The sequence below is a fragment of the Antechinus flavipes genome, chromosome 2 (assembly GCF_016432865.1).
Source record: "Antechinus flavipes isolate AdamAnt ecotype Samford, QLD, Australia chromosome 2, AdamAnt_v2, whole genome shotgun sequence".
Lineage (NCBI taxonomy): Eukaryota > Metazoa > Chordata > Mammalia > Dasyuromorphia > Dasyuridae > Antechinus > Antechinus flavipes.
The window spans coordinates 224,006,772-224,025,251 of NC_067399.1; the positions used below are offsets into that span (position 1 = coordinate 224,006,772).

The 18,480-nt window shown below is 38.8% G+C and overlaps 2 protein-coding genes across 3 annotated transcripts in view; one reads left to right on the plus strand and one right to left on the minus strand.

Annotated features, from left to right (window-relative positions):
- SLC4A1AP (solute carrier family 4 member 1 adaptor protein) overlaps positions 1 to 3,122 on the minus strand; it is a 32,680-nt gene extending 29,558 nt beyond the window's left edge. For both annotated transcript variants that reach the window (XM_051976234.1, XM_051976233.1), the window contains exons 1-3: positions 2,288 to 3,122; positions 1,910 to 2,105; positions 139 to 261 (exon numbers count right to left, since the gene is read on the minus strand). In XM_051976234.1, the coding sequence (XP_051832194.1) occupies positions 139 to 261; positions 1,910 to 2,105; positions 2,288 to 2,974 (1,006 nt within the window). In that variant the 5' untranslated portion in view covers positions 2,975 to 3,122. The remainder of the gene's footprint in view (positions 1 to 138; positions 262 to 1,909; positions 2,106 to 2,287) is intronic.
- Positions 3,123 to 3,245: 123 nt separating this feature from the next.
- SUPT7L (SPT7 like, STAGA complex subunit gamma) lies at positions 3,246 to 12,895 on the plus strand. The gene is made up of 5 exons (XM_051976235.1): positions 3,246 to 3,407; positions 6,212 to 6,848; positions 8,940 to 9,264; positions 10,058 to 10,295; positions 12,095 to 12,895. The coding sequence occupies exons 2-5, from the start codon at positions 6,436 to 6,438 to the stop codon at positions 12,355 to 12,357; spliced, it is 1,239 nt and encodes a 412-aa protein (XP_051832195.1). The 5' UTR covers positions 3,246 to 3,407; positions 6,212 to 6,435; the 3' UTR covers positions 12,358 to 12,895.
- The last annotated feature ends 5,585 nt before the right edge of the window (positions 12,896 to 18,480 follow it).

Below are 18,480 nucleotides of genomic sequence, written 5' to 3' on the forward strand. Positions count from 1 at the left end.
ACTATTAAGCAGAATTTGAACAGTTATATAGTATATACAGGCAAAGTAGAATTTAAGACATTTTAATGTATGGCATTAAACTAGAATCTATGGTATAGGAGATGCACAACTTCTATTATCAAAAGTTATTTTACAGACCTTCTCTTTCAAAGAACCCCTGCAGAGCCTTTTTGGGATCCTTTATATAAAATGCCTCACGTTCCTGTTGAAACTCTATAACAATAGGGTTCTCTTCAACTTCATCTTCAATAGCGTCTTCTCCTGCAGGAGAGGGATTAGGGGTAGAGTAAATCAAAAAGAACATCAGACATATTATTTAAGCAGGAAGAAAAAACAAATGGAAAATTTCACTAAAATCATATATCTTATTTCAATAAAGAAGGGTTAGGCTATACAAAATTGAGATAATAAATGATAATTCTCACCACAAATACTAAATGTGTTCCATTCATCAATATCTTTACAAAACAAGGAGGAAAATAGTACAAGGGGCAGGTCAAAGAAGTATAGCCTTTAGGTGAAGTAGGCAAGTGCTATGAAAAAACTCATACCCATTTCAAAAAGATAAAAAAATTAAAAACCATTCATTTACCAATTTGCTTTTAGGAAAAAGTCTAATTTTTTTTTTAATTTAGCAACCTCAGGCCTACCTCTACAACTTCCCTAAAATAGGATTTACTGGAATAGACTGTCGACCAGAACTGTCAGTGTTTTCTCAAATTTCCCCTGGTTGGTGCCCTCACATTCTCTCATTTTAAATCCTACCTTGATTTTAAAGCCTAACTGCTTTGAAGCATTCCCCAAATGTTCAAGTCCTCAACTCCTGCAAGCATACTGTTCGTGTTATTTATTTGGTATATATAAGACAGCTTCTGTTGCTATTTTTCATTTTATGCACATAAATATGTTCTATCCCTAGTGCCTAGCAGAGTGCCATGACACAGCAGATATTGGGAAGTTCCTTGATGCTATACAGAGATGAAGAGTTTGACCTAAATGATCTTCAAAGTCTTTTCCAGCTCTATGATTCCATAAAATATGCTGAAAATATACATACACTTCTATATAAATATACAAATGCAAAAGAAATTTTTAGTATTTATATTGGGTTCCTTTATGCACATATTCAATGATGACAAACAGGAAAAAAAATTTTTTGGTAGAAGGTCCCTACATTCATAGAATCAAAGCTGAAAGAGAGTCCTCTCTTATTGCAGATGAGGATACTGAGGATTAGATAAGTGGCAGAGCCAAGCTTTGAACTCCCAACTTTAGTTCTCTTTCCAATACAACAAACTGCTTCCTCCATGGGTCTTTTTACACAATGTGCTATTTACTTCATAGTCATAAAATCTTTCATTCTTCAATTTCTTCTTGTTTAGTCAACCACAAATAGGGGCATTCTCCCGAGAAGATGACCATTTGGACCTGGGATCCAGAATTTAAATAATTGCATTAAGTGCCTTGCCTATATACTAAGGACAGAGTTTTTAAAATCACTTACTCCAACACTTTCATTTTACAAATAGAGAAACTGAGGCTCAAAGAGTTTAAGTGACTTGCTAGAGGAATGTGTTTAGACAACATATGGTTGGCAATAATGATAACCTAAGTGAATTCTCATGAAAAGTTTGATTCACAGCAGGATTATTACTCTTATTGTAAATTAGTTCTGGATCTGTTGGCAGCTGGGTGACCCTCGGGCACACTAAGGAGGTCAGTTTTCTTGTTTTAAAAGTGGGCATAATAACAATAGTCACTCCTCCATACTCCACAGTTCAAAGAGCTAGTATGAGGACCAAATGGATATTATGTCCCTTTCAAACATAAGACAAGTATGAGATACAGTTAATGATTATTTGCTTTAAAAAAATTCTGACTTCCTTTTTTAATAGCTTTCATTTCTTACCCATTCCCCAAGTACACCCCATCTCAATATCCTGACTACTAGTATTTCTCGTCTCTTCTGTGGCATCTGTCTCCTCTTCCTCATCTGAGTCTTCACCCAACATCTTCTTCTCTAATTTCATCTGCTGCTGCTTTCGCAAAGCCTTCAACTGAGTTACCGTTAGCTCGGATTCTGCCTCCTTATCATCTTCTGGTCCCTGTTGAGTCAAGTAAAACAATCCCTTTAGGATGTGAGGGCAGAAGCCATGAGGAATTCTGTCTAGGAACCAGAAGGCAGAACCCTCAACTTTGGGAAGGCTGACCCGAACGCTGCAACACGCTCCAGGGAGCCGGGGCCGCGGGGCTGCGCAAGGCCTCCCTTCCCCGGACTTCTCTTTACCTGCAGGATGAAAAGCCGGGTGCTCCCTCCAAAGCGGAGGACGTGGCCCACGCGGACGCGGCAGTAGGTGCGTGGCGGCACGCGAGTTTTGTTGAGGAAGGTGCCGTGGGTGCTTCCCAGGTCGTACAAGTAGAAGCCGGGTCCGCTGGGGTCTTCTTCCCCCGCCGGGTCCCGCGCCCGGTGCTGCAGCACGGCGTGGAAGCGGGATACCGAAGGGTGCTCCAGGACCACGTCGCAGCTAGGCAGACGCCCGAACACGCAGCGGCTCTGGCCCTCCAGACTGCGGTTGTTTAGGATGGTCCCTCCCTTCAGAGTCTCCAGGCTGTAGGGAGCGTCGGGAGGGCCTCCCCACTCTGGTTCCTTATATGGGGGAGCCGGAGCTGGGCTTCCAACCGGAGGAGCCCCAGTTGCTGCTCTAGACTGCCGCGGCTTGCCTTCGGCAGGGGGCCCGGGTCCGGGTTCCTCCTCGACGTCTCGCCGCCGGACCGGCCTGGCTCCCTGCTCTCCAAGACCACCGGCCGGCGGAGGCTCCTTTTTCTCCTCTTTCCGCTTCTCCCGCTCCCGGGAAGCGGGGCCCGGGGCATGCTCTCCCGGCCCCGAGAGCAAGGGTAGGACCGGTTTTTTGAAGTCATCCTCGGGTGGCTCGGAACGGGACCCCAACTCAGCCTCTGAAGAGAGCTCCGCCATCTTCGAGGGGTCCGATATTTAATAGTGTCCGCCGGAAACCAGACTCTGAGAGCTCAAAGTTCCCCGCTTCGGCTTCGAGCTCTCCGTGGGAAGGGGAGGCACCGGAGTTTACCAACTTCAGTAACCTCACCCGATCCCTCAATCTCACCTATTGGACCGAGTTAAAATTCGAATACTATGGAATAAAAGGCGAAGTCTTGGAAAGGGAAGACGTCTTTACGTGTTGCAATGCTTGGTGACGACTTCCGGCGGCCGTCTCTGACTAGTAAAGAGGAGTTTCCGTCAGCTACCAAGTTCGGTGGGCTCTGTTCTCGATCCTCCGCGCAACGTTCCCCGGCCGTGCTTTCTCCCACGGGTATCTCCGGGGCTTCGGGGCCCTGCTAAGGACCTGATCTGACGTCGCCCCCCCTCCCAACTGCTCCCCTGGAAACCGGTAAATACCGTCCCCACAGCACCCCACCCCCACCTCCTTCAGCCCAGGGGCTGGCCCGTTAGTACCTTTAGAGTGGGAAGGACCTCCGAGGTTATCTAAGTTTGCCTTGGTCTTCCTGAGGCGAAAAGTGAAGCCTAGAGAATTTAAGGGGTCATAAGAAGTGAGTGACAGTCAGGTTTCAAACCCAGGACCTCTGACTCCAGCACGCCTTCCACTGTACCAGGCTATCTCACATCAATCTAACTCCTGGAATTTTACAGATGGGGAAACTGAGGCCAGTGAAGGCCAGGGACTGGCTCTGATACAGATAATAAATGTCCCAACTGGTAATGAATCCTGCTCTTCACGCTTTCAAATGTACAGTTCTTTTTTTCCGTACCATATTCTCTCTCTGTTGCTAAGGACCTTTCAAGATGATTTCTGAATCAGTGTGCCCCTCCCCCTCACAAAGGCAGAGAGTTGTAAAGGATCCCCAGAGGCCATCTAGGTCAACCTGAACATGAATAGAAATTCCTTCAACAATATTCTTTATTAATATTTATTAATTTTTTATTTATAAAATATATGCACGGGTAATTTTTCAGCTTTGACAATTGCAAAACCTTCTGTTCCAACTTTCCCCTTCCTTCCCCTTCCCCTCTCCCCTAGATGACAGGTAGTCCAATACATGTTTGTAATGTCTGGGCTAGCTTTCTGGAGGTCCTCCAGACAGGCCTTGTTCTCAGCAGGATAGTTACCATGAGGATGGTCAGGATTAGAGTCTAAAGTCTTTATTGTCTCCTTCACAATCTGTTCACTCTGACTGACTGTTCCAGTTTTCTCAGTCCTTAAATACTCCATTACAATACATCATTATAACATACTGAGCATGTGTGAACTAGAGAATCATTATATCACCATACTAAGTATATGAACTAGAGAACTATCATCTCATCAATCACAGAGTTAACACCTTGTTGTAAGTATCCTTGTTTCAAGTATATTTCTCCAGAATTCTGGCTCTCTACACATGTTAAATATGTTAAAGTATATGTTAAATCCAATATATGTATACATATATACAGTTATCTTGCTGTACAAGAAAAATTGGATCTAGAAAGAAAGAAAAAGATCTGAGAAGAAAAACAGAAATGCAAGCAAACAATAACAGAAAGAGTGAGAATGCTATGTTGTGATCCACACTCAGTTCCCATGGTTCTCTTTGAGTGTAGATGGCTCTCTTCATCACTGAACAATTGGAATTGGTTTGAATCATCTCATTGTTGAAGAGAGCCACACCAGTCAAAGAACAACATTCTTTACAAAATATCATCCAATCTTTATTCAAAGATTACCCCTAAGAGGGAACCCAAAGTTTCCCAAGGAGAAAACCCCATTCAGCTTTGGGATACCTCCAACTACTAAGATGTTTTTCCTTATTTTAAGCCAAAATTTTCTCTTTTGAAAAAAAGAGGAAAAAGTCAAATACTTCTTTGATGTGATAACTTTTCAAAGATAGCAGTCAAATCTATCCTCAGTTTTTCTTTTCTTTAGGCTAAATATAATCAGTTTTCTTTCAGTACTTCCTCATTTAGTAGGATTTCTTGATGTAATCACCAAGGCAAGCCAAGCCTAGTGGAAAGAGTTCTAGAACTGAAGTTAAAAAACAGGGCTCAATTCCCCCTACTGATTCTTAGTAACTTTGTGAGCTTGAATGACAACTTTAAACTATGTAAAATACCTATAAAATATGGATAGTAATAATTATAGTATCCACCTCACAGAATTATTGCAAAATTTTAATGAGAAGCACAGGTAAATAACTTGGCAAACTTAAAAATGTTACATAGGTAACAGTTCTTTTACTTCCTGGCTTGCCATGGGTAAGGCATGTCATCAGGAAAAATGGATAATGAAAAAAGATGAGCTGGTCACAAGAGCATGAGATAATCAATGGAAGACCCATTTGTTCCACTTTCTTTCAGATATCCTTAGGAATAAGGGAAGACAGCCAACATATTAGGAAGAAACCCTGTTGCAAATTTAGGGAAAGATTGCAAAGGAATCTGATAGAATAGGTAAGCATGAATGGATTGCAATCTGCATCCACATCAATTTTTATCCAGAATTGGATATAATATTTTAGTTCTTCTCTGAACAGGCCTGAGTAGCCAGACTTCTATTCCTCTCTTAATTAAGCCTAGTAGAATCATGTTCATATCACACTGTTGAATCTTGTAAAGTTTGCAGTTCACTAAATCTCTTAAATCTTTTTTAAATGAATTCCTTTCTCTCATTCTTGTTCACACAGAGCTTCAAATGGAAAGTGGGTTGAGCTGCCAAATCTAGATTCTGTTTCTATAAAGGAAAACTTTGGGTGGAGCTTAGGGCTCTACTTTCCAGCCCTCTAATCAAAAGGGAGGGGAGGCAAGGCTGAATTAAACTGGGGGAGGAGAAGAAGGGGAGTAAAATGGCATTCACTACCTTCTTGAGGTCTTCCATTCCATTTTAGGCCGATTTTTAAGGAAGTTTTTCCTTATATGCATGCTATCATACCATTATTATCATTACTGACTGCTTTAAAGTTTTCAAAGATTTTTACATACAGAATCTCATTTGAGCCTCACAACAACCCTATCGGGTACATACTACAGGAACTGTTATTATAGCCATTTCACAGAACCAGCAAGTATCAGAGACAGGATGTGAGTCCAGGTTTTCTTGACTTTTTAATAAAACTAAAGCTGCCTTAGCTTTGATAACTGCTGTCTGTGAGATATCAGTTTGCTTGATTGTGATGATAAACATCTATTTTTTTTTTCCAGATCAGAAATCACTTGTTTCTTCAATGAGAGCAATGCTGATGCTTCTTCAGTACTGCTGGTACATACATTTTTCTAGGTCATCTTAGATGGCTCAACTTTTCTTACTCTGACAAGAATGATGTAAGAAGGTGATTTAGCCAATTTGCTTTCTGTTTTGGAAGCCTGTTTTGTGAATTTGGAAACATTGTTCTTGTCAGACTTAATCTAACAACTCACTCTCAAAAATGCTAAGATACTGGGGAGAGATCCCAATATCATCCAACCAAGCTAACAGAAGCTCCTTTGATTTGCTCCCACGGGAGTTTCGACTGGTGGAGGTCCAAGATCCACTCTTGCACCAACCCTCTGCCAATAAGCCACGGCCAACCACCATGTTGGATATCCCATCCGAGCCTTGCAGCCTCACCACCCACACAATCCAACTGATCCAACACAACCGTCGCCTACGAAGCCTCATTGCCACAGCCCAGGCTCAGATGCAGCAGCAGGCAGAGGGCATCAAAACTGAAGAGAATGAACCTCTTCCATCCTGTCCAGCTTCACCCCCCCTTCCTGATGACCTGCTTTCTTTGGATAACAAGACTGGCAAAATGCCATTCCAGATCAGGCATAGTGACCCCGAGAGTGACTTTTACCGGTAAGGCAGGGATATAACATAGAATATCTAGAACATGCATAATGAGTTGATCCAATCTATTTTAAGTACATATTTAACTATGTAAAATACAGTCATTGCTTCAGAACAGGCAAGCTATTTACTTTGTTCCTCTGGATAATTGAGTAATTCATATCAAGTGAGTAAGAGAGAATGTATTACTTTATTCTCTAAGTTAGCAAGCCTTTTATAAAAATTAGGGTTTGAAAATCAAACATTTCTATTTAGAGGAATCCTTTAACAGCACAGCTTTACCTTATAAGCACGAAGATATCATCAGTAAGAAAGAAAAGCAGAAGTTTTGCCATAGCTTTCAGGTTTTAGATTTTTCCCTTATCTTCTCCCTTTACCTTTTCCCTCCTTCTTTATCCCACTCCCTGTAATGTACAATTGTCTATATCCCTTATCCTGTTCTCTCCCCCTATTTCTTTATAGATTTTGGGAAAGTGTTATACATTTCTGGATGTAATATTGTTCCCACTTCAACCCATTCTGGATGCAAATAGGATTTCAGAACTACCAGCCCTCCTCTCCCATCACTTCTTATTCTGGCACCTCATTCATATAGTGTGTTGTTTTGTTTTGTTTTGTTTAATAAGAGCTTGTTAGTGTAATCTTCTCTAGTTGGGGGGGAAGGGGAGGAGATGGTTCCTTTGGTTTCACTTCTGTTCTTTCCTCTGGCTTGAAACTCAAAATCCAGAACTTTACCCACATATAAGTGCCCACAGCCAGCAGCTACTTTGACCCATGATGCTGCACTCACCAGGAATGTGCTGTTTCCTTCTTGTCTCAGCAACACAACCAGGTCTAGCATTTCTTATCAGCAGAGGTTCCTCCATTTTCCTAAACTCAGACCCCAATTCCCCCCACTATCTAAGAGGTGAAAGTTCCTGTGATTGAGGCTGAAGCTATCTCCAAACCCCAGGTCTTTGAATTTGCTGTTTCAGTGGAGCTAGCCTAGAGAGGTTTAAATTTTACACAGACCAAACCTCCATTGAAGGGGTCTTTCCTTGTATCTTCTCCATTTGTCCCAGGAGGACCCTTTTCTGCCTCAACTCTTACATGTTTTTAACCATTGAGGTGAGATAACTGAGGTGAATTTTTTAAATTTATTTTGGGGGGAAATCTGGACCTATTTTTTGACCAATTTTCTGACCTATTTCACCATCTTCCCAGAATCCTCCTGAGTTTTGTTTTTTTTTTGTGTGTGTTTTGAGGGTTTTATTTGCATACTATCTTTAATTCATTTAATTCATGAAGCCACATGTCATATTTAGATGTTAAGCATATCTTTGATAAATAGTAAATTTTTCCAATATAGCCAAAATTTTGTTGTTGTTTTTTTTTTAATAAAAATCTATTTTTTCTTGCTTATCTTTTTGCTACCCCATTTGCAAGGGCAAAGTTATAGGAAGGGGAGACTCACTTATGTGCATAATTAAAATATTGTTTTATTCACATTTATTTAATTATTAGTGATTAGGAACATTATTTCATATGGCTAATGATATTGCTTCCCCTCAAAACTGCTAGTTCATATCTTTTGACTTTTTATTAGGCAATTTGCCATATCTGTGTTAACCTTAGTACTTTGCTGGTGGACTTGACTGTTTCAAATAAAAGCACATGGCAAAGTGGAGAATATTTTCCCCCATTGGCAGTATTCATCCACATGTGACTGTTTTTTTTTACCAACCACAAGCTTAAAGAACAGCTCCATTTTAAATTATTTTTGTTTATATTATATAAGCTGTTTGCAGAACTAGGTAGAGTTATGTTGTTATTGCATTCAAAGTTCACAAGAGGTAAGTGAATATGTTAGATAGTAATAACTAAAAATGATTATTATATCCATAGATCACTGCATAGAAACACAGGGGTTTAAGTTGGCTAAAAGAAAAAGATAGTTGGGAGTGTCTGGGATATGCTCAGACAGTATGAAAAAGAAACCAGGTGAGTTAGCCTGACCCAAATTTTCCTAAAATAATGAAAACTGGAAAAATTCTAGGAAGGCAGGGATAAGTTTCTTCCAGTGTGAACCCTCATAACATTGCTCTCTCTCTGTGCTTTTAGAGGAAAAGGAGAACCTGTGACTGAACTGAGTTGGAATTCCTGTCGTCAGCTGCTCTATCAGTCAGTAGCCACAATTTTGGCTCATTCAGGCTTTGAATGTGCTAACGAAAGTGTCCTGGAGACTCTAACGGATGTGGCTCATGAATATTGTCTTAAATTCACCAAGCTGCTGCGCTTTGCTGTGGACCGAGAGGCCCAGTTGGGGCAGACTCCCTTTCCTGATGTTATGGAGCAGGTGTTTCATGAGATGGGCATTGGCAGTGTGCTGTCCCTGCAGAAGTTCTGGCAGCACCGAATTAAGGACTATCACAGTTTGATGTTACAGGTGCGGAGTATGAAGAAGTAAATAATTAAAGGAAATTCTATCAGGGTTCTCAGGTTCCCTTTTCCCTCAAGCTAGAGTGGAGAGTAAAAATTGTAGGAAGAAGGGAGACTCTTAATCTTTGGTAATCTTGTCCTATCACTGTTGCCTAGACCTCATTTCTTGTTTTAAGTAGGATGCCCAACAGTAATAATTTCTATAGATTGAAACTAGATGACAAGATGTCCTATTTAAAAAAAAAAAAAAAGGTAAGGACTAAGAGGTAGTAAATATATTGAGGGCATTGAATTCTAGACCAGAAATTCCTGTTCAATCTGATTTGTGACCTTAAGCAAACTTCTTGGCCATTGCTTTAGTTTTCCCCAAAGCTAAATGGGATAAAGTATTTTCTAATATGTAAGGAAAAAAGTCTTGCTTAACCTAGTAGGTCTGCATACCATATATAGTTATACTTAAGAGAAACTTTGGGATACATATATTGCTAAATGTTAGTTTTTATAACTAAAAATAGAAGCTTTTTTACAGTCCCTCCTATTTTGTATCATTATCTTCTTTTACATTTTCTCATACATATAACTCTGTCATATAAAAAAAACCTTTTTTACCTCTCATGCCTTCCTTTCATTTTTTAAAAAAAAACTCCTTCGACTTTGAACTTATTTTAAACCTCTCTGTCATTCATACTCTTTCCTTTCCAACCCATTTACCCCCTTTTTTTCCCAGGGAAAGAAGGATAATGAAGATCAACTTGCCTTCATCATTCTCTTGGAAAACTTTATCTCTTGCCTGCTGACAGGTTAGCAAGAAGCTTTCTATGGAGTATGAGAAGATTGTAAATCCTGAGAAGGCCACAGAAGATACCAAACCTGTGAAGATCAAAGAGGAGCTTGTCAGTGATATCACCTTCCCTGTCAGTGAGGAGTTGGAAGGAGACTTGGCCTCAGGTGATCAGTCTCTGCCTGTAGGAGTGCTTGGAGCTCAGAATGAACGGTTCTCATCCAACCTGGAGGTTGAAGCTTCTCCACAGGCTTCAGGTAGGAAAAATCCTCTTACTCTGTGACACTGACTCATTCATTCAGCTATCGTTATTGCTTTTGCATCCTTCCATATGAAAACAGATTCTAGAGGAAATGATAGCTGAACTGGAGATAAAAGAATGAAAGAAAGTAAAGGAAAAGAAAATTAGAATGAAAATTCTAAAATTTTAAAATGCCAGGGCACAAGATATCTCAGTTGGATGCTTGGATTCTGAAGATATCTTCTTTCTACTTTTTCTGTTCTTTTTGGAAAAATAGATTGAGCTAGAAGAAGCATTCTCCAAAATGACTTTCAATTTATGGGATGATTTCAAGAAAGATGCTGAGTGAGTCACATTATCTTCTCTTCAAAAAGATTGGGAAACATAAAAATGCACATCTTAGTTCAGCCATTTAATTAATTTTGTAAATATAAAATACCATTTAGAGCTTTATCATTTTTCTTTTGCCAATCTAAATGAATTAACCAATAATAGGACCAATCAATATCCCCTTAAATAATAATAATATTATCATTAATAATAATATATAATATAGTTTTATTCTGATCTCTTATGGTGACATGAAGGTAATCCCAGCCTCTTCATGGCTATAAAGTCCAGAATATCCCAACCAGGGGAACTTTGATGCCTCTCCTCAACCAAGGGACAGCCTTAATGTCAAAGAGACTAGGAGCTCTAGTTTGATTATAAAAGTGTTTTAATCTGACTTACTGCCAAAAGAGTCAATGGGTCCATATTCAGCAAGGACTAAAAAGAGCTCCAGGGTAATTCTAGAAATCAAACAGAGAGTATAAGCTATAGAACATCATATGTGAATGCAGTTTGACTAATTGAGTTACTGCTTAGGAATGAGGCTTGATTCCCAGGCCCAGGATCTGATTGCATCAGGTTAGTGCAGATCAGATATTCAGACACTCAAGGCCATGTACTAGTCAGTTTGAATAAGTTCCCAGGTTTACACAAGGTTATTTGCTGGGTAATGTCCTTTTAATAGCCTTTTTATTCTTTGTTATGGCTTTCACCCCAATAGCACCTTTCCCAAACATCCCAGTAGAGACCCCACATTCCACTGTTCTGAAGCCCTTGTTATTGGCACTAGTGCCACTAGGAGCATCATCACCGAAGGGCTGCAAGCACCATTGTAGAAATAGTACCCACATCAATGACATTATAGATCCTCGAGATTTTAGTGGTAATAGTGGTAGACTTGGGAGAAGTCCGATCTCCCTTTTTCTTTTTTTTTTTTTAATGTTTTTAAAATGTCAGGCAAAGAGCCTCTTAAGTATAGAAAAAAGTTGGAGACCATGACTAAATAGAGAAAAGAGTCTGAGAGGAAAATTCATAGAGCAATTTACCATTCATAGATATAAAACTCCTCCCATCTCTGGATCAGGTGTGGCCAAAAAAATATTTGGCCAAATGAGGAGAATAATAATCAACTTTTTTCTTCCTGAAACAGTATCAAGAAGCCAGAACAAAGGGCCACAAGACAGGTACTTTGTAAGAGATGAAAGCAGAGGAAGTATTTCCATAAGTCCCTGAACTGGGCAAGGAAATTCCCAAACTTTTAATCTCCCCTTAAATAAGATAATGTTCAGGGTTCATTTACCTTTGAAAGTGATGTTATGGAGAGCAACTGCCATGATTTTTCCTGGAGATAGTTTCCTTGTCATAAGCAGCACTAGGCTGAATGGACTATTTATCTGACCTACTATTATATTTCTTAGTTATATTTATTTGTGTCTTCACTAACCTGCATGTATTTGTTTTTTTGTAACTGCTGGGCTTTTCTAGGTGCTGAGGTAAATGCTTCTCCTCTTTGGAACTTGGCCCCAGTAAAAATAGAATCACAGGAGAGTGAAGAAGGCACTGTCTCTGGGCATGGCGTGTTGGGCAGTGACGTCTTTGAAGAGCCCATGTCAGGTATCAGTGAGGCTGGGATACCCCAGAGCCCCAATGGCTCAGAAAGCAGTTATGGATCTCATTCCCCTGACAGCCTCATGGGATCCTCCCCTGTCTTCAACCAGCGCTGCAAAAAGAGGATGAGAAAAATATAAGAGGAAAAGGAAGAGTTTTTTCTTCTAACCAACAGGGTGGCAACCATACAAGAACACATCCCCATAAACAGTGAATTGATATGGAGCGGTCCAAAGGCTCCAGAGACCATTCCCAGAATCTCCAAAAATAGGTTTGGCTGAAAGTGTTACTTCCCCTCCGTGGAGATTTCAGAACAGTTTTGTGTAAACAAAAACTAAAACAGAAACCAAGATCATGAGACCAGAATTCTGTTTTGGTTTTAATACTGACTTTTGATGTGATGTGATGACTTGGGATCAAGTTACTTCACCACTAAATCTGGTTCCTCTTTTCTACCATGAAAAACAGCGAGAGATAATTATGGTGATTAATCAAATTTGTTAAAACTATTACTTAAGTAACTATGCTTAGATTTAGATCCTGTATGCATAAAAGGATTTTGTATATATTTATTTTGTTTGGCTTACTTCGATAACAAATGGAAGTCACTGTGAATCAAATATTGGTGCTTCAAAGCAAAAGACTTAACACAAATAAATGGCTTCTCCCACCAACTAAGGTCAGTAGTGCTGCTCATGAAATTTTTTTTAATAGCTAGAGACCTGTGGTGACCCATCGCACTACCTCCTCTCCTTTCATTCCTCCTTTCTCTTCATTGTTTAGCTTTTCTTCTTCTTTCTTGTCCTGTAGCCCTCTAGAGTATGTCTTCCCCACTAGTTCCTTTTTTGCAATGTAATTACCTTGCTTTATCTCTCTTCTTTCTTCTTCTTTCCCATTTAAATATGTGTGAATGTTGGGCTTTATTAAGTACCTATAATGTGATTTGGAAGACTGGTGCCTTGTAAAAGAGGCAGAGCAGAATGTGGTTAGGTTAATTAAGTAAAACTGGGAAAAATAAATGGAACTTCTTGGGATGTGGATTGGCCAGCAGATTAGTGTTCACCTTAAGGTATATCAAGGATGGGGTAGCTAGGTGGTGCAGTGGATAGAGCACCAGCCCTGAAGTCAGGAGAACCTGAGTTCAGATCTGATCTCAGACACAACACTTCCTAGCTGTGTGACCCTGGGCATGTCACTTAACCCCAATTGCCTCAGCAAAAGAAAAAAAAAAGGTGTATCAAGGGATAAAGTTGTTCTATTTCTGCTGCTCTCATAGCATTGAACCAACAATGGCAACGGAAAGACAAAAACAAACAAAACTCCTGCTCAATGAAAACTCATGATGTAGTGAGATATTATATAATATGCATAGATCACATACTAAGTAGAAGCTTGAGCCAACATTGACTAGCCTGATCATGACCTACTGATAAGACTGCATTGAGAGTCATTTTTTTCTTGTTAGGTTGTTATTCCTTCTTAGAGTTACTTCAGGAAAATCCTAACATAACTCATGGGAAAACCGTGTCTAGGTTTCCCCAGATGAAGTTAACAAGGTTCCCAGCTTGCATGGCACAGTGGATAAATAAAGTGCTGCGGGGTAGAGTCAGGAGGACCTGGGTCCAAATTGGGCCTCAGATGCTTCCTAGTTCTGCGGTCTGGGCAAGTCATTTAACCTGTTTGCCTCAGTTTCCTCAACTGTAAAGTAGGGATAATAACAACTATCTTGCAGGGTTTTTGTGAGGATGATATGAGATAATATTTGTAAAGTGGATAGCACAATGCCTAGCACATTGTAGTTACTTAATAAAAATGGTTATTCTCTCAATATGCATCATGGATGTTAGTTATAGGACAGCATTTATTTCCCATATAGAAAATGCATGCAAAGGACTTGAGAAGCCCTTAAAGAAATATTGAAAATATAAAAAGCCTACATCTATTAGCTTTCTCCATGATCCCAAGATTTAGGAAATCAAACTTGGAGCTATTATTAGAGCAACATCCTGACATTCTAGGGAAATTCTTCTCTTCCATAAGTCATGTTGTCCCTACTGATAGTGTGTCACTGTAGTTTAAATTCTTCCCAGGGAAAACATACTCGAAGCAGTTCACTTCCTATTAGATCCTTATTGTGCATCCATGATTCATGCTCTCCATGTGAGGCACTACACAGATATTATGTGGATAATTTTTCTCCAAGAAACACTGAATTGTCAGTAATTTCCCACCTGGGAACTACATGGTTGTGGTTCCTAATGAAGGACAGGTGGCTTCAGCAACATTAATACATATTGTATTTTATAACATATCTCTTAATTTTTCTGATAGAAAATTGTATCATATACATTTTGTCCATATATATAAATAATTTATGAAAAATTGGTCAGATATCCTGTATGAAATATTTAAGTCACATAGTTAAATTTTTTTCTTACCCAACAGTGGAGAAAATTGAATAACAGTATGAAAAAAAAGGAAATTAGATTTACATTTTGTCTCATCTAAATTCCAAAATCAATTATCTAAATTTAAAAACATATATAAATGGGCAAAGGATATGAACAGACAATTTTCAGATGATGAAATTGAAACTATTTCCACTCATGAAAGAGTGTTCCAAATCACTATTGATCAGATAAATGCAAATTAAGACAACTCTGAGATACCACTACATACCTGTCAGATTGGCTAAGATGACAGGAAAAAATAATGATGAATGTTGGAGGGGATGCGGGAAAACTGCGACACTGATGCATTGTTGGTAGAATTGTGAACACATCCAACCATTCTGGAGAGCAATCTGGAATTATGCCCAAAAAGTTATCAAACTGTGCATACCCTTTGATCCAGCAGTGCTACTACTGGCTTATACTCCAAAAAGATACTAAAGAAGGGAAAGGGACCTGTATGTGCCAAAATGTTTGGCAAACAGGCAGCCCTGTTTGTAGTGTCTAGAAACTGGAAAATGAATGGATGCCCATCAAATGGAGAATGGTTGGGTAAATTGTATATGAATGTTATGGAATATTATTGTTCTGTAAGAAATGACCAGCAGAATAATTTTAGAGATGCCTGGAGAGACTTACATGAACTGAAGATAAGTGAAATGAGCAGAACTAGGAGATCATTATACACAGCAAAAACAAGACTATACGATGATCAGTTCTGATGAACATGACTCTTTCCAGTAATGAGATGATTCAAGGCAGTTCCAATGGTCTTGTGATGAAGAGAGCCATCTATACCCAGAGAGTGGACTGTGGGAACTGAGTGTGGACCACAACATAGCATTCTCACTTTTTTGTTTGTTGTTCACTTGATTCTGTTTTCTTACTCATTTACTTTCCTTTTTGATCTGATTTTTCTTGTGCAACAAGAGAATTGTATAAATATGTTTACACATACTGGATTTAACATATTTTAATGTTTTATATTTTTAAAAAATTAGTTCCCAGAGGTCTATAGTGACCTTTGAGGTCACTATAGAATCATGATGCTGACCCAATGAGCCAGATCCTATTACAGAAATCCTAAAGGACATATTGGATCCTAATCCTGGGCCCTAGACTAACTTAAATGTTAACTTACTAACTAATTCACTAACATTAATATGTTTAGACATGCTGGGCTCACAGAAGGAACATTTGCACCCTAAACTATTTCTTGAACCTAGACAACTAAGTTACTGTTTTTACAAACTCTGTTGTTAATAGATCCTGTTTTTTAAAAAGATTTTTTTTGTCTTTTATCCCCAACGCCTTACATGTGATATTTAATTTTTGCTGAACTGAATACTGACAAGTGGTCATCCAACCCTAATTGTTTCAGATAACCATAACCAAAGTTTTTTTTTTTTTTTTACATGAACATATTTTTTTTATTATAGCTTTTTATATACAAGTTATATGCATAGGTAATTTTACAGCATTGACAATTGCCAAACCTTTTGTTCCAATTTTTCCCCTTCTTCCTCCCATCCCCTCCCCCAGATGGCAGGTTGACCAATACATGTTAAATATGTTAAAGTATAAATTAAATACAATATAAGTATATATGTCCAAATAGTTATTTTGCTATTCAAAAAGAATCACACTTTGAAATAGGGTACTATTAGCCTGTGAACATAACCAAAGTTTTTAAAAATGTGCTTGGAGTTCATCAGTTTTCTGGAGATGGATAGCATTTTTCCTCATGAATCCTGAAACCCATTATTTCTTAAGGCAGACCATTCCATTTTGGGGTTTTGTGTTTCAATTGTGTCCAATTCTTTGTAATCCAATTTGAGATTTTCTTGCAAAGATATTGGAATGGTTTGCTATTTCCTTCTCCAATTTTTACAGATAAGAAAACTAAGGCCAACATGGTTAAATGACTTGCCTAGGTGACAACTAGTAAGATGAATCTTACTCCAGACCTATCCACCACTCTATTCACTGTACCACCTAGCTACCCTAGCGTTAGCTTTAATTTAAGAAACTTTTTCCTGATACCTGATCCACTGAAGTATTAGGCAGATTTTTCTGCTGACTTTTTGGAGACTAAGTATGAGGGCAACAAAAAGTTGGATGGCTGTATCTCATTATGAGGAGTATCCTAGTGAGGTAGTTTTCCTTCTCCATTTTGATACTGGAGCATACTGGAAAGCATTGCACTACAAATAGCCTTTAAGTGTATCTGTTCCACTAATTAAAGTGAGGGACAGGATGCAGAAGGCAGGAAGGGAGGTTTGGGAATTGATATTTGCCAGAAGGACAGTGCTCAACCACTTTGGAATTAACAAGACATTCCTTTTCACTGTAGAAAAGCAGTTAGTCTAACTGCCAATTGATTTCTTTAGGGAAACATAAAAGGAAAAAATGACTGGGACCTCCTAGTGGGTAGGGGAACACAACTATTATCACTGCAAAAGTAAAAATCTTTTTTTAGTTTTTATTTCCCCCAGTTACATGGAAAAAAATATTATACATGTACACTCTTTTTCTTTAATTATAGCTTTTTATTTACAAGATATATGCATGGGTAATTTTTCAGCATTGACCATTGCAAATCCTTTTGTTACAATTTTTCCCCTCCTTCCCCTCCCCCCCTCCCCCAGATGGCAGGTAGACCAATACATGTTAAATATGTTAAAGTGTATGTTAAATACAATATATGTATACATGTCCATATAGTTATTTTGCTGCACAAAAAGAATCAGACTTTGAAATAGTGTACAATTAACCTGTGAAGGAAATCAAAAATGCAAGCAGACAAAAATAGAGGGATTGGGGATTCTGTGTGGTGGTTCACACTCATTTCCCTGCGTTCTTTTGCTAGGTGTAGCTGGTTCAGTTCATTACTGCTCCGTTGGAGCTGATTTGTTTCATCTCATTGTTGAGGAGTGCCACGTCCATCAGAATTGATCATCATATAGTATTATTGTTGAAGCATATAATGATCTCCTGGGTCCTGCTCATTTCACTCGGTATCAGTTCATGTAAGTCTCTCCAAGCCTCTCTGAAATCATCCTGCTAGTCATTTCTTACAGAACAATAATATTCCATAACATACATATACCACAATTTATTCAGCCATTCTCCAATTGATGGGCATCCACTCAGTTTCCAGTTTCTAGCTACTACAAACAGGGCTGCCACAAACATTTTTGCATATGTGGGTCCCTTTCCCTTCTTTAATATCTCTTTGGAATATGAGCCCAAACTCATATTTGTAGTAATACTGCCGGATCAAAGGATATGCAGAGTTTGATAACTTTTTGAGCATAGTTCCAAATTGCTCTCCAGAATGGCTGGATATGTTCACAACTACACCAACAATGTATTAATTTTTTTTTACATATTTCCCTATGAATCATATTAGGAGAGAAAAATCATAACAAAAGAGAAAAACTACAAGAGAAAAAAAAAACAAAAGAAAAAAGTGAACATAGCATGTGTTGATTTGCATTCAGTCTCCATAGTTCTTTCTCTGGATGCAGATGGTGTTTTCCATCCAAAGTTATTGGGATTGCCTTGAATCACTGAAGAACCAAGTCTGTCATAGTTGATCCTCCCACAATCTTGTTGTGTACAATGTTCTAGTTCTGCTAGTTTCATTCTGCATCAGTTCATATAAATCTTTGCAGGCTTTTCTAAAATGTTTGTTCATTTTTTACAGAATAATAATATTCCTTTCATTCATATACCACAACTTATTCAGCCATTCCCCAACTGATGGGCATTTACTCATTTTCCAGTTCTTTGCCACCAGAAAAAGAGCTG